This window comes from Physcomitrium patens, chromosome 5 (genome assembly GCF_059467195.1).
Source record: "Physcomitrium patens ecotype Gransden chromosome 5, ASM5946719v1, whole genome shotgun sequence".
NCBI lineage: Eukaryota > Viridiplantae > Streptophyta > Bryopsida > Funariales > Funariaceae > Physcomitrium > Physcomitrium patens.
This window is the reverse complement of record NC_143414.1, coordinates 13,909,123-13,923,642: the sequence shown is the minus strand read 5'-3', so window position 1 is coordinate 13,923,642 and position 14,520 is coordinate 13,909,123. Positions and strand designations below refer to the sequence as shown.

General features: G+C 36.1%; 2 protein-coding genes across 2 annotated transcripts; both read left to right on the top strand.

The window, feature by feature from the left end:
• Window positions 1–1,357: 1,357 nt before the first annotated feature.
• LOC112282257 (uncharacterized) lies at window positions 1,358–2,614 on the top strand. The gene is made up of 3 exons (XM_073534412.1): window positions 1,358–1,394; window positions 1,750–1,888; window positions 2,077–2,614. The coding sequence occupies exons 1-3, from the start codon at window positions 1,358–1,360 to the stop codon at window positions 2,375–2,377; spliced, it is 477 nt and encodes a 158-aa protein (XP_073390513.1). The 3' UTR covers window positions 2,378–2,614.
• Window positions 2,615–7,864: 5,250 nt separating this feature from the next.
• LOC112282300 (uncharacterized) lies at window positions 7,865–9,494 on the top strand. The gene is made up of 2 exons (XM_024519730.3): window positions 7,865–8,374; window positions 8,698–9,494. The coding sequence occupies exon 2, from the start codon at window positions 8,701–8,703 to the stop codon at window positions 9,304–9,306; it is 606 nt and encodes a 201-aa protein (XP_024375498.1). The 5' UTR covers window positions 7,865–8,374; window positions 8,698–8,700; the 3' UTR covers window positions 9,307–9,494.
• The last annotated feature ends 5,026 nt before the right edge of the window (window positions 9,495–14,520 follow it).

The following is a 14,520-nucleotide window of genomic DNA, read 5'->3' as shown; positions in this document are numbered from 1 at the left end:
TTAATTTTGAATGTGCATTACAGAAATGCAATTTCTCAAAATTTATTCTGAATTCAAATTTACAAGCAATTGCAAATCAGAAATACCATGCCTAATGATTTTTTAATTTTATTTTTAATCTGTTTTTGCAAAAAACTTTTCATTACATTAAAAAAAATCATATTGGTATTTTTTTATTATTATGATGTCAAAAGTTTAATATTGAATGAAAATAAATTAATATATAGATTTTCCACATGAAATGTCAATTGGTTTTCAATGATACTACATACATTAACCGAAAGTGAAATAATCATACATATAATCAAGAACTGTTTAGCTTGCTAAATGGTCTCCTTTCTTGTGTGTGTGTGTATATATATATATACACAAACACACACATGGATATGTGTATGTGTATCATACTTAACTTTTAAAACAAATATTTTGAGCCTCAACCTTTAAAGTTTCACAAGAGAAGTATTGGTTTAGGATTAGATTCATTTTGATAATTACATATCCCTTCACAAATGCAGTTGAAAAAATTAGTTGAATATATAGCAGAGGATTTCGAATTAGTGGTAAATCAAACCTAAATATACATTCTACAACTCTCAGTTGCGTTTTTATTTTAGGAGTAATTTTTGTAATATTCATTCTTTTGAGTTTAAATATGGTTTAGTATTATCATCACTGAATACTTTTTTACTCTTTTATATTATTCATAAAAAAAACCATATTAACAATGATACAAAGTCATACTATTTATTTAATAAACTTGATATCTTTAATCATCTTTAAGTGGATATATAGATAGATAGATACATTACTTATTTTATCAGTGAATAATAAAAAAATTATTTACTTATATTTCTTCTTGGATTTGATTACAAAAAGGCACATAGCGTGTAGTTGTAAATTTATCTATCTATATCTATATCTGTACATACATACTCAATAAAAAAATATTAATGAAACAAAACTAACTTAATGTCATTAAAACCACTTAGCAAAAGGTGCTTTGACTTTAATTAATTTTTATGATTTAATTGGCACACCCATTAAACCTATACACACACCAGCCCTCTCATTGGCTGCTTTAGACCTAGACCCCCTCTTCCTTAACAACTCAAATCCTGATTGTGCCAAACCCTGTCAAAGCACTAATGAAGAATCTTGCTTACTAGATTAAACATGCTTCAACAATAACCTCATAGTTTCCCATGTAATAATATTATTCTTCTCCGTTACTCATACCTGCAGAAGAAGCCTGGTTTACCTCACATAGTTCTCAACCACAAAACCTCGGCATCCTGTGTCTTGTCTAGAGGTGGGATTTGTGGAGAGTATTGCAGAGCTGCAGGTGTTTGATGGAGAGATGGAGTGCGGAAGTTGTGCAGTGTCAGAGCAGGTGGGTGGGTCAGCTCAACCTCTCTTCCATGTTATAGTGAAGTCGGCTTGAGCATGAAGTAGTTGCGGCGAGACAGATAGACAGACAGACAGACAGACAGAAGCATCTTCACGGCTTGGTTAGAAAATGGAGCCTTGGAACTCTACATAATACGAGACTGCAGAGATGCCTTCGGAGACCGTCATGTTTCGAAGATGACGCCACGAAGACTCGGACTTGTTCCACTATTCCAATGGAGGATAGATGGCCCCATCCCTCTGATTCCGCCCTCTGAACGTCGACAACTGTACTTTTTGTTTTTTTGTTTGCATATTTCCACCTCGAAGTTCGCCCCTGACACCACCATCAGTGTCTGTGAGATTCGATACCCCGCCAGTTGATTTATTTTCGAGCCATTGAGCGCGACTTCGACGCGCTGAGCTGCTTGATCGACACCGCCTTTCGCTTTGTTAGAGTAGGGCTGTATCAGATTGTTGCGGTTTTCAAACGTCCTCAGTGGTACGTTCACCAGCACCGCTCACCCCACTGGTGCCGGGATGGGGGTTGCTTGAGCGTATGGAAACACTTGTATTCGAATCTTAGCCCTCGTGTGCGCTAGTTGAACTTGTAGACTAGTTTCCGATTAGATGCTAGTCGCCTTCAGGTCCAGTTGCACCAACAGTGACTGATCGTGTGTGTGGTTTCAGGCCCCAGAGATGTCGTGTGAACTGCTCGCTCGAGAATGATGCTATCGCCTCCGGGCTCATGTGCTCACAGTTCATCATCTGCATGTTTTCCAAAGGTGACGGTGAAGTACTTCAGACGAGCTCAGAACTAGATAGGCACTTCACTCACAGCCTTGCAGCTAAACGAGTGAGCTGCAGTTGTTGTAACGCAACATCTTCTTCCACAATTCATCAGGAATGCTGCCAAGCGCGAGTTGGCAAACTCGATGAAGGGCATGGCATCAAAGTAAAGCAAAGCAAACACAGCTGCAGCTTTGCTTGAACAATCCTATTGTTTCAATACTCATGTACTTGATGAGTTGTTTAGTTTTTAGTTTAAGAAAAATGAGGGTATTAGAGTAGAGGTCTTCTCATACACACACACACACACACATATATATATATATATATATATATAGAAGAGTGTCTCAATTAATTGTCATAGTCCAGTGAGGACTTCTTTCATGTGTCAGACTTGTGATATGATATGGAGATTGGACACCTCGTCGTTATCATTCTACCTCACTGGATCCTAACTTGAATTCAATGATTGTGAAATTATATTAAACAAAATTTTGCCAAAGTGTGGTGAGTGTAGAATGAGTGAGACATAACAATTGCTAAGGTTTGCTGGTATTGTTAACAAGGGTTGTAGAGATTAAGTGATAAACATTCTACAATTTTTAAAATTCTATAATTATTGCATATCTTATTTTTCAACAATTGAAAATTGGTATGTATGTATGTATGTATATATATATATATATATATATGTGTGTGTGTGTGTGTGTATGTTGCATAACACATGTATAAAATTTAGAAAATTTAAATTTCTGACATCAAGAGGAAAGAAGAAAAGAAAAGAAAGGATAAGTTAAGAATATATTTTGCATCAGATACTATGATGCATATGTGGAATAAGTTCATTAAAATAAGACGAAAAATACTTTTGAAGTATCTCATGTATGATAAGTGCTAAGGTAAAGCAATAATACATTTCAATTATTAGCTTAAAACATTCTACATAATTCAAATAATTACACCAATAAAGTTCAGTATTGCATATTAAAAAGAATAATTACTCATATATTTATCAATATTTTATTCAAGTCTCAAATAATTTTTTTGTTATATTTTAAGGTTATTTAAATGTTTTTCTACTGAGAAATATATATATATATATATATATATATATATATATCTTAGAGACATCATTTGTTATTTATTATTTGTCATTATTATGATGATTTTCATACTATAAAGTCATTCAGTTCATAATTTAAAAACAGTACAACTTGATTGGTTTTATATCACAAACAAGACTTTAAATATTTTATTCAAAAGTAATATGAAAAAAACATATGTATTATTTTTATGATAGTTATATGTTAAATACTAGTAACAGAATCTGACAAAATTTATCAATTCTATTAAAGAAACCAACATTCAAATCATTATATTTCTTAATATTAATAATAAAATCATTATTTTTCGATGCATGAACAAATAACATAATATAATTATTGAAAATAATAGATTATATGAATTTTTTGATTTTTTAAAATCGATTGTGGAGATAAATGTATGTATATATATATATATATATATAAATTATTATTATATATATATATAAATTATTATATATATATAAATTATTATTATATATATAAATTATTATTATATATATATAAATTATTATTATATATATATATAAATTATTATTATATATATATATATATACATATATAAATTATTATTATTATAGAGCTGTCAAACAAAATTCATTATTTTAAAAATTAAACAACCAAGATAATCCAATTTTAATAACTGGGATTCTCATGAACTTGAATTGCAACAGGAAAGTTAAATGATTTTGTAATTGTGATATAATTAAATATAAGATTCATTTTCAGATGAATTACAATATTGGTATTATAATCTCAATCATCTAGAACAAACATCAATTTGAAGTATTTTAAAATAATGTCTTCATAATGTGATGAATTTTTTCCAAGAATAGAAGAGAAAATAAAAATAAAAAATAAAATAATGATTTCTTTGCAATAGGAATCATGTGTATCACTCGAAATCTTATACAAAATCACAAACAAATTGTTATCCAAAGATTTGAGTGGTTTAATATACATATTGTTATTTATTATTTATTATTCGTTTAAACTTTAAGCCAATTTTTATTTTTCAAACTTTAAAAAAAAGCTTCCTAGGAAAGCTAAATAACAAGATTTGCTGCCTAATCAAACAGAAGATCTTAGGATTTCTTCTAATATCCCAAATTTTATCAGAAAGATTTAGTAAAAATGAGCAAGGTATTGAATGCACCTGCAATATTTTAAAAAAATGTTCTGAAAACTTGCGTTCATGACACTAAAAACTTGAACACAATTCATTTCTAAGTTTCCAGATTCCAAACTAGCTGACAACATCCAACAAGAAGCCGAAATGCATAAAAACAAAGCAGAAAAAACAAAACTTTGCAAGTTACACAACAAATGGTAAAAGGAAGGACTTGCCCTTCAATGAAACTCAGCACAAGAAGTCCAGCCGGCCACGGCAAAACCTCAGGAATGACAATCTAGGGAAAACATACATCCAATGCATACTAACAGGGAGTTCATTCTATCAAAACAAAGGTCAGAAAATAATGCAAGTTTGGAGGAGAATCCTCCAAACTTGCACAAAAGGTGGGCCCAGAAAGACATAACCTTGGCCAGCAACACCCAAAAGCCTTCACACTCTCAACTCACACTATAACGTTGGAATACCTTTAACCGTCAACTTAAGGTTTTTCAGCTATCTCGGGGGATTTGTTTTTGGATTTGTTTTTGGATTTTTTTTTTTGTTTTGGGTGGAGAAGTAAGGTTCTGATGTGCTCCAGAAGAAGAAAAATAAATCAATAAATAAATAAATAAATAAATGAATGAATCGCCGCAGTGGTCGAATTGATAAAAAAACATTCAAAGCAGTTTTTGCATTTTATCCCTGAACCGAGTCGTAGACTTGAGCAAAACCATGCACTTCCATCACACTAAACCGCACCCTTCATCCTTGTAAAGTTTGCCGATCAATGGTCGATTTGAAATGTAATTGGAATCTTTCTACAGGAAGAACGGGCGGTTTTGGGTTTGTGAAACGGCGGTTTAGGTAAGGTCTATGGGTTGGTTCAGGGTTATGACACGATTTTATCTATTTCGACGTTCTCCTGCTTCGTCTTGTTTTTCTACTTTTTCTACTTCTACTTCCTCCGGAGCCAGCACATGCTTTTCCTCCAGAAAATTTCCAAGTGACAACTCCTCTTTCATGCTTTGCAGTCCCTTTATGAATCCATCAAAGCGTGGGCAGGAGGCGGCACTTCAGCCAACTTCGATGCAGCTGGCAGCATCTGATCTCACAACAGCAGCAGGTGAGTTTCCGCAGTAGAAAGATCAGAGATCTGCAGGATGGATGGATGGCCGGCTGTGTGCCAATACGACCCTGCACTGTCAGATTCTGCACTCTGGGTTGCGGTGGGGTATTTCGCAATTGGTTGGGCTGTGAATCTTCATGGCTTGCAGAAACAAGTCTGAGCCGAAGCAACATACTGGTGGTCGAAGCTTCTTGTTCCTGCGCCGCGCTTGTGCTTGTGTTTGTGTTTGTGTTTCTAATGCATGACTTGGACATACGAGTTCTGGAAGAATAACTAGACCACTGATCGACCTGCGTTCATCGACAGACTCGGTGGAGCGTTACAGTTGCTGAAACACAAACACCGTTGCAATCTGGACTTGATTCTGGAAACTCTTGGTTGGTGCGGTGGGTTTCCAGGGAAATATATGAAATGCAAGTGTAACTTCTTATACTATTACAACGGTAAGAATAACAACAGGAAGCTTAGTTAATTCGATTCTTGACTTGTAGCAAAACTGTTTTGTACTGGAGCGTGATGTGTAGGATGAGTGATATGTGATACTTGTGAGCATGCCACCCAATCATGTAGAGTTAAACTTAAGTTTTTGTTTTGTTTTGTTTTGATTTACTGTTATTAAGCAAAGGATGTTTGTGATGTTCAGACGTGGTTTACTGGAAGTGCCTCCATACTGAACTTGGTTCTCATCGTTTGTTTGCAACGTAGATACTTGTCTTGTTAAGCTATGTGATGATTTAGCAAGGTGGTAGATTTCTCCATTGCTTACTTCCCAATTGAATGGCTCTAAATCATGGTGTTAACAATGTAACATTAACCATTCATACTAAGTTTCATGTATGGATTTGAAAATTTTATTTTACAAATATAACATGATATGATTTTAAAATCTTCATCTTCCAGTTCAACACATTTACAAAATTTGTAGTAATCCTAGGAAAGACAATCTTTGGAAGGATTGTTTTCTTTATTACAATTGCTTCTCATGTATAATTCAATTTTATTGTGTATATATACAATATAAAACAACAAACTTTATTAATAATCATTTTTTTTCTTGATTCCTGTAAATAAAATTAAAATTATATATATATATATATATATAAATATTTTCTGTGGTTTTTACTTCTAACAAAACTTATCAAAACCACTGTGCAAACAAGTCATTTGCCTTCAAATTTCTTATAAAGTAACTACTATATCAACACAAATATTATCCTACTTTTTTTTTTTTTTTTTTTTTTTTATCACTTTTATGAGTATCTATTTATTAATAAAACCATCATAAACAAAGATTCTGTAGAGTTCATTTGTAAATACTCACATTTTTTTTCTGATTGATACATATATATATATATATATATATATATATATATATAAACAAATAATAAAATTCACATCTTTCAGTATGAATGTCAATCTAAAGTTTAGAACATTTTGATACCTTATTTGGTCACATAAATAAGTAAAACAATTGTAGATAGTTTTCCTGTGATCAAAATTCAATAAATCACAAAAGTGCATATGTTGGAAATGAGTACAGAAGTGCTTCATAACCTTTTATGAACGAGTTAAAGCATTCTACAACATTACACCAAGTAGATTTATTTATTAATATATTTATATTATGAACCAACATCCTCTCAACTTCCTTGTGTTTAAAAATTTAAAATTCTTTAAAATTTACACAATAGAATATAGAATGAAAAGATACACGAATAAAATCAATGACAAACCCATAATACAAATCATTTACCATGCATGCAAATAGAGAATCCTACTCAAAATTAAGTTGTTTTGTTTTGGTTTGTGTTTGTGTTTGTGTTTTTTTTTTTCATGCATTCTGTGTAATTTTTTTATATAAGAAAATTAATAATAACACGAAGTTCAAAAACCACATGTATCTTCACGCACACATACACATATACACAAATGAATTTTTTCTAAAAATTACAAAATAAAAACTTTGAAACACTTACTTACATGTTGAGCATATGAAGGCATATCATCACATCTAGAGAAAACTTCTTTGTAACACCAAGCACGCATTTAGAATGACCTTAAATTAGAGATGATGGCACATTGAATAGTTGGCTGTCTGGTTCGCAGCAGTGTCATTCCCATCTGTGAAATCTAGTATTCTAGAACTGCAATGTGACCTCCTCTTCCATCATCTAGAGAAAGCAAAAAAACAAAACCAACCAAAAACTAAACAAAACAAAACAAAACAAAGCAAGGAACTCATCCCCAGTAAGAAAGGGCGATGGTGAGCCGCACCCATGAATCCAAGTCGGCGACCCAGCCACAAAACAAAAACGGCAAAACACCAGTACCACAAAGTGTCATGGCAAAAAACCTGTCAGGGCAGCACAGCAACCAACTTAACCGCTCCACAACTTCAGCAGAAGTTGGTATATATGAATAAATGACGCCAGGAAATGAAGCAACAGAAGCAACATAAGCAGCATTACAAGCTGGAAATGGGTCTGCAACAGCGCGCCACACAGCGAGGTGCATCACTTAGACAGCCTGGTCCTCTGAACTTGGCGGCGTCTCCGCTCGCTCGCTCTCTCTCTCTCTGCCTCCCCGGCCTCGGACGCGGCGATGGCCATCTCGACCTCATACTCTTCCCCTGTCGATCCATGCCCGGAATATGTTGCTCTCTGTCTGCTTCATTGCCGCATGTGGTACCCTGCCTCTTTTTGTTTGTTTGTTTGTTTGTTTGTTTGTTTTTTTTTTTTCTTTCATAAAAGCTGCCCCGCTGTTCGATATTCTTCACCGATTGGCTCCGCAGAGAAACAGTGTGCGTCTGAGTTTTTTCGAAGTCAATCTGGCTGAGGTGCTGCGTTGTTGCGCCAGGTGGGTCTCGACCCGATCGATAGACCTGTTTGTATCGTGCCTGCAGGGTGGATCTTATTCTAGTTTGAAGCGCATTCTGAGCTGATGGGCTTCAGGTAACGAGGTATTGTGCTTGCTGCAAAGAGTTAGGACTAAATCAGGTTGATCAGTTGTTGAGAAGATGTGGGTGGAGTTTCGCGTGCCGAAGATGAGCTGTCGAATTCACATGGTTGAGATAGTAGTTTGTGAATCAGTGGTGTCGTGAGATACTGCCAAGTTGAATAGTAACGTAGTTGGCAGGTCCACAGTTCGAGGGTTATAATCGACGTCATAAGCTTTTGTAGGGAATGATGGCAACTGCACGTTTCTTCTCGTTCGATCTCCTTGCATTCAAGGCAAGGCTGACCAGTAATCAAAGCTTGAAGGAATCGGAGAGGAGGGATGTCGACAGATATTTTGATAAGCGCCGCGAGTTTGCGAAGAAAATTTTGTCCATACAGGAATCAGCGCATCCTGGAAGACCGGCAGTTTTACCCGTGGCCCCAGCGAAGACAACCTTCCGGATTCGAGTATCCAAGGCACGTGCCCATTGTCACCGGCACTTTCTGAGTGGATTCGATAAGCTGGAACTGACAGAAGCTCAAATCGCCGAGAGACGCCACGCTCTAGCGCAAGATCTTATTGCTAGAGTTTTAAAGGAATCTGATCCAAGACCACGCCGGCGATTGATTCCATTAAGCTCTCGGAACATAATTCTCCCGAACTCATCGACCAGTTCGTGCATTCAATGGTTGCAACAGCCGTTCGAACTATTGGCTCGAGTTGCTTCTGTTGCTGCCTCAAAACTGGAGATCAGCCAGGCTGCCGTCAGAGTTCGCAAGCATTCCGCCAGGGTAACGAACTTTCCTTTGGACGACAGCTTGCCCCTTCTCTCCGTCTGCGAGGCCTTTTAACATCACGTTAACAGTATTTTTGTGCATAAAACGGAGCGATTAGATTTGAATAATGTGCCAGTGACTGTAATCAATAAGTTATTGCCATCGCCAGACCTAGGCTCTACATTGTGATTCTTGGAAACTCACCTGGCATGCATGTTTCCGGACACTCGCGAACTTAATCTTGCAATCACGTGGGGATCAAAGTCTGTGCGTCGTAGGTTGATGCGATTGTGACATGAATAGGATGTCTGAATTCTTTGCATATCGATTTCTCCTCGCAGTTGTACAAAATGCTAACTGACACTTTGGATCAACTCACATGCAAACAATTCAGTAGATCTCCTAACTCAAGGGTCATTTCGGCAACCTTTCAAACTTTTGGTATGATATATTTCGCCGTGGAATGTGCGTCTAATACTCGAGGACCACTTGGGAAGAAGCTTCAGAAGGGCTATGGTTGGTACACCCGGAAGAAATTCTGCAAGTGCGGGTTCAATTTCACGCTGCCACGACACAATGACGGACCCTAAACCTCATCCTGTTCGACGTGAATGCCAGATTCTGCCTCGAGAGGCAAATGAGGAGTCTGACACGAACTCAGTGGCGTGCGATTGGACACTGTTGTTCAACGTTCCCTGATTCGTTCAATCCGACACGCTTGAGGTCACACGAGACAAAGATGCAGGCAAGTGAGCCACGATTGTGGAGGCAATTCAGCTCCGCCCACGAAATGTCTTTCCCAACATGAAGCAGTTGCACGCCACAAAGAGCTATGAAATTGTTTAGCAGCATCTCTCTGCGCTCTCAACGCAGTATAAGCTGCAATGAAACCAGGACTTCTGTCGGTGTTTGTCACGTCGATGTGCGCTGCATATTCTCGCTCACCTTGCTTGAGCTCGTATTCAGTTGTGTGTCGTGTTTTGTTATCATTGCATGAGGTTGTGATTTGAAGCTACCATTGTTGCAAATATGTACAGCGAACTGCATTTTTCATTAGGTGACAAGGACCATATATACAATTAGGATTACTGTCCGCAGCAACAAGGTTTATAGATCACCACTATATGTTACTATAGTGGTGATCCAGTTCAATGTGTTTAGTTCTCTAATGCATAACAAGGTTTTGAATTAGCCGAATGCTACTCATGTTGTCTTACAATAATGGTGTGGGGCCTTTGTCATCCAAGTGCATGTACTTGAGCAGTTTGTGGAAGTAGGTGATATAGCAGGCAATTTCAGAGAGGACATAGTACTCGGTCTCCACAGAAGACATCACAATTGATGGTTGAAGTTTACTTGACCATGCTATTTGGAAGATACTCTAACTACATGTGCAAAGGTTTTGAAGAAGTCAATGTCCTCTCTTCTTGTTTGTATCTTCAAGCAACAATTCTAGCTTTTAATTTTTTGATGTTTCCACTAGGTCCTGATTTGAAGATCCATTTTGTTAATATCAAAGCTTTTACTTTTGGTAAGTCTACTAAGTCTACTATGTGTTATTATTTTGTATAGATTCCACTTCTTGTTTGATTGCTTCTTGCCATCCACTATATTGAAATGTCTCATCATAATTTATGGACTTTATATTTAATTCTACCACAAGCATATAGCTATCCTTATATTTAGTGTTTGGTTTCTTGTTTTTAATAGAATATATTTGTTGTTCAAATGGATCTGGTAGTATTGTTTGGATGATAAATAATAAGAGACATTGATTCACTTATTAGTATTGACAACGAAATATCAAGACTATTATCTCATCTACAATCAAAGTAGTAAAGATTTGAAGTTTGATTATTTAACAATTAGCCAATGATATCAAAAAATTTCTTACTTAGAATCAAGATAATACAAGATCAAACATTTAGAGATATTGTACCAATATTCAAACCATTGCTTTATTAAAAATTATGTGAAGATTATAATGCATTGTTTATGGCCAACCTCTCTAAAACAGCCTCTAAGACTTGTAATTAGGCTTTAAAAAAATCTATTTATATAAGTACAAAATATACCTCAAAATGGCCAAAAATAGATTAAAATATGTATCAAGAAGTTGTCAAGGACAAGAACTCGATGAAAAAATAATTCAGACAAGTGAACCTTCATTCAAAGAGAGGTAATAAAATATATATAAATAAGTATATATATTGAAAGAGAAACTGGAATGGCTATTGCCAAAAGACAAGAAAACTAGAGACCCTTGAAACTAGACTAGAAGCAAGAAAGGAGTTGACAAGAGTGAAGAAGCCTTCACTCTTGTCTCTATATATACTCTCTAACTAAGGGCTACGTGGTGACGTTCTATAGGACCTCCAATATGTGTTGACTTTGTAGGACACATGCCTTGACTTACAAGGCAAGTTTTTCTACGTGTTGGCCTCATAGTTAGCTTGATCTTCAAGCTAACAACATGTGTGGCACATGGCCAACTTGTTGACCACGTTTCTAATCCAAAAAGTCAATTAAAGACACCTATGAAGTCAAAGTAGCATCTAGGAAGTTTCTAAGAAGCTTCCATATTAAATATTATAGAATTAACTTACTTTTACCTACTTTTACTTACCTCTACCTATTTCTATATGTAATTATTAGCTTACATGATTATGGCCGTGACATTACCCCTCCTTCTAGGGACGAGTTCCACGAAGAGCAGTCATCATATGTTGAGGAAATCTATGATGCGTCGAATTGTATTCGCCACATACTCTCATCTCTGTTCTCTTCGAAGATGATTGATAGGGCCTCTCAACCATCGGTAGTGTCCCATACCAGGGCAGGAAGACCACCCAATTATTTGATTATTGTTGAGGCCTTCGTAACTTCCTTCGAATAGAATATTTGGAACACCATCAGGAATTGCTCCTACCTCTAGCAAAATCACCAAACATCGGGAGTCCCTTCCCAAATCGTGATACCAAACGCATTGTATCTCACCATCTATTCGAGGAAGAACATGTCATTCTTGAAGATCTTCATCTCGATTGCATCGTCTTGAAGGTTGTGACAATCATAATGTCTCGTCCGACAGGTCAGCAAATGAAGGCTCTTGAGTTGAATCCACTGGTTGTTGGTTCTCCATCTCCTGAGTGCCACTACTACAACGAAGCTACGAATAAGAATTGAAAGTAGAATGTTATCTTGCCTAGATGTTGTTTCTTTTATAAAGAAGGTTTTCATCTTGATTTTGATGGATATCGTCGATGAAAAGCCTCCACCGCCTTTGCTGCATTTGTAAGATTCTTTATTGGGTCCCATGTATGTTCACTAATACCATATCCGTGCCAATGGACAAGATATTTTAATTTATTTTGGCGTCGCCTTGAATCTAAGACTTCTTCTACTTCAAATTCTTCATTATTGTCCACTTCTATAAGAGGAAATGGAGCTTATCGTCTTCTTGGTATGTCCACTGTCTTGTATGGTTCAAGAAGAGATACGTGGAATACTGGATGGATTTTCATTGAGTACGGTAGATATAAACGATATGCAATTGGATTGATTTATGTAGAAATAGAAAATGGTTCCAGCCTTCGATAGTCCAACTTGTTACAAGGACGAGTGGTCTTGATATTGCGACGAAGTAGCCATACCTTATCACCTAAGACGAATGATGGTTGTTCCTTTTGATAGACATCCTTATTGGCCTTTTGTTGTTCTTGAGCCTCTTTTAACTGCGCCTTCATCGTTGCATGTAGCTCTGATAAATGAATTGCCAAATCTTTCGCAGCAGGATTATCAACTTTTGAAAAGTCAAAAGTATCAAGTCGTGGATGATAACCATAATTAGTAAAGAAAGGTGTTTGTTTTGTAGAAAAGTGTACCGTGTTATTGTAAGCAAACTCTGCCAATGGCAAAAGAGTTGTCCAATCATCTTGTTGATAATTAATGGTACATCTTAAATATTGCTCCAAAACTTGATTAACACGCTCCGTTTGTCCATCAGTTTGAGGATGGAATGCCGAAGATAGTTTTATATCCACTTTAAGAATCTTGAAAAGAGTCCGCCAAAATCTTGATACAAATTGAGTTCCCCTATCTGATATAATATCCTTGGATAATCCATGATAGCGATAGATATTGTCAAGAAAGAGTTTAGCTGTTTTTTCACCTGTGATAGATTTTGTACATGGTACAAAATGTGCCATCTTGATAAAACAATCTACTATCACGAATATAGAGTCATAAGAACCTGAGATTGGAAGATCCGTGATGAAGTCCATAGAAACAGAAGACCATGGTTGTTCTGGAATGGATAATGGCTAAAGAAGTCCAAAAGGTTGATGACGAGGAGTTTTTGATCTTGAGCAAACATCACATGATTGTACAAAATCTTTAACTGCCTTCTATATTTGAGGCCACCAAAAATCCCTAGATATCAGCTCCAAAGTCTTATTATATCCAAAATGTCCTGCTATTGGGAAGTCGTGACGAGCTTGAAGAACACGTAAACGTGCTTCTCCTTCTGGAACATATAGGCGTCCTTCGAAATAGAGTAGGTTGTTCTTGAATTCAAATTTAGATGGATCATGAGATTTAGAAGAATTGTTCTTGATATCATGAACAAGAGGGTCTGAAGACATACTTAACTGGACTTACTTAAGGAAAGTTAAATCAACAATCAATGTTGATTTTATTGCTCGAAGATGAAATTGTTCCGCCTTCAAGAGAACCGTTCTTTGTTGCTCAAAAGCTGCATCTCCTTCTTTTGGTGCAAGATAAGAACGTCTAGACAAGGCATCGGATAAACCTTGTTGTTTTCCTGGCCAATAAGTGATGATGAACTCGAATCTTGATAAAGACATGCTCCAACGAGCTTGGCAACGATTTAATACACGTGCTGACATAAAATATTTGAGGTTCTTGTGATCCGTATACATGGTGACTGGACTAGAAGTGCCTTTTAGATAATGATGCCATTCTTGAAAGGAATCCACAATTGCAAGAAGTTCTTTGTTGTGGATCTCCTAATTGATTTCTGCTGCTAAGAATTTTCTTGAATGAAAGGCTACTGGATGAAGTTTGTCATCTGTTCGCATTTGTGATAAAACCGCACCCAAAGCAAAGTCCGATGCATCTGTTTTCATAAAGAATGCTTTGAAAAAATCAACACGATACAAGATTGGTACAGAAACAAACGTTGTCTTCAAAGATTCAAAAGTAACTTCTACTTCTTGATTCCATTGGAGTTTGTCTTTGCAAGTCAAACATGTAAGTGGAGCTGCAACT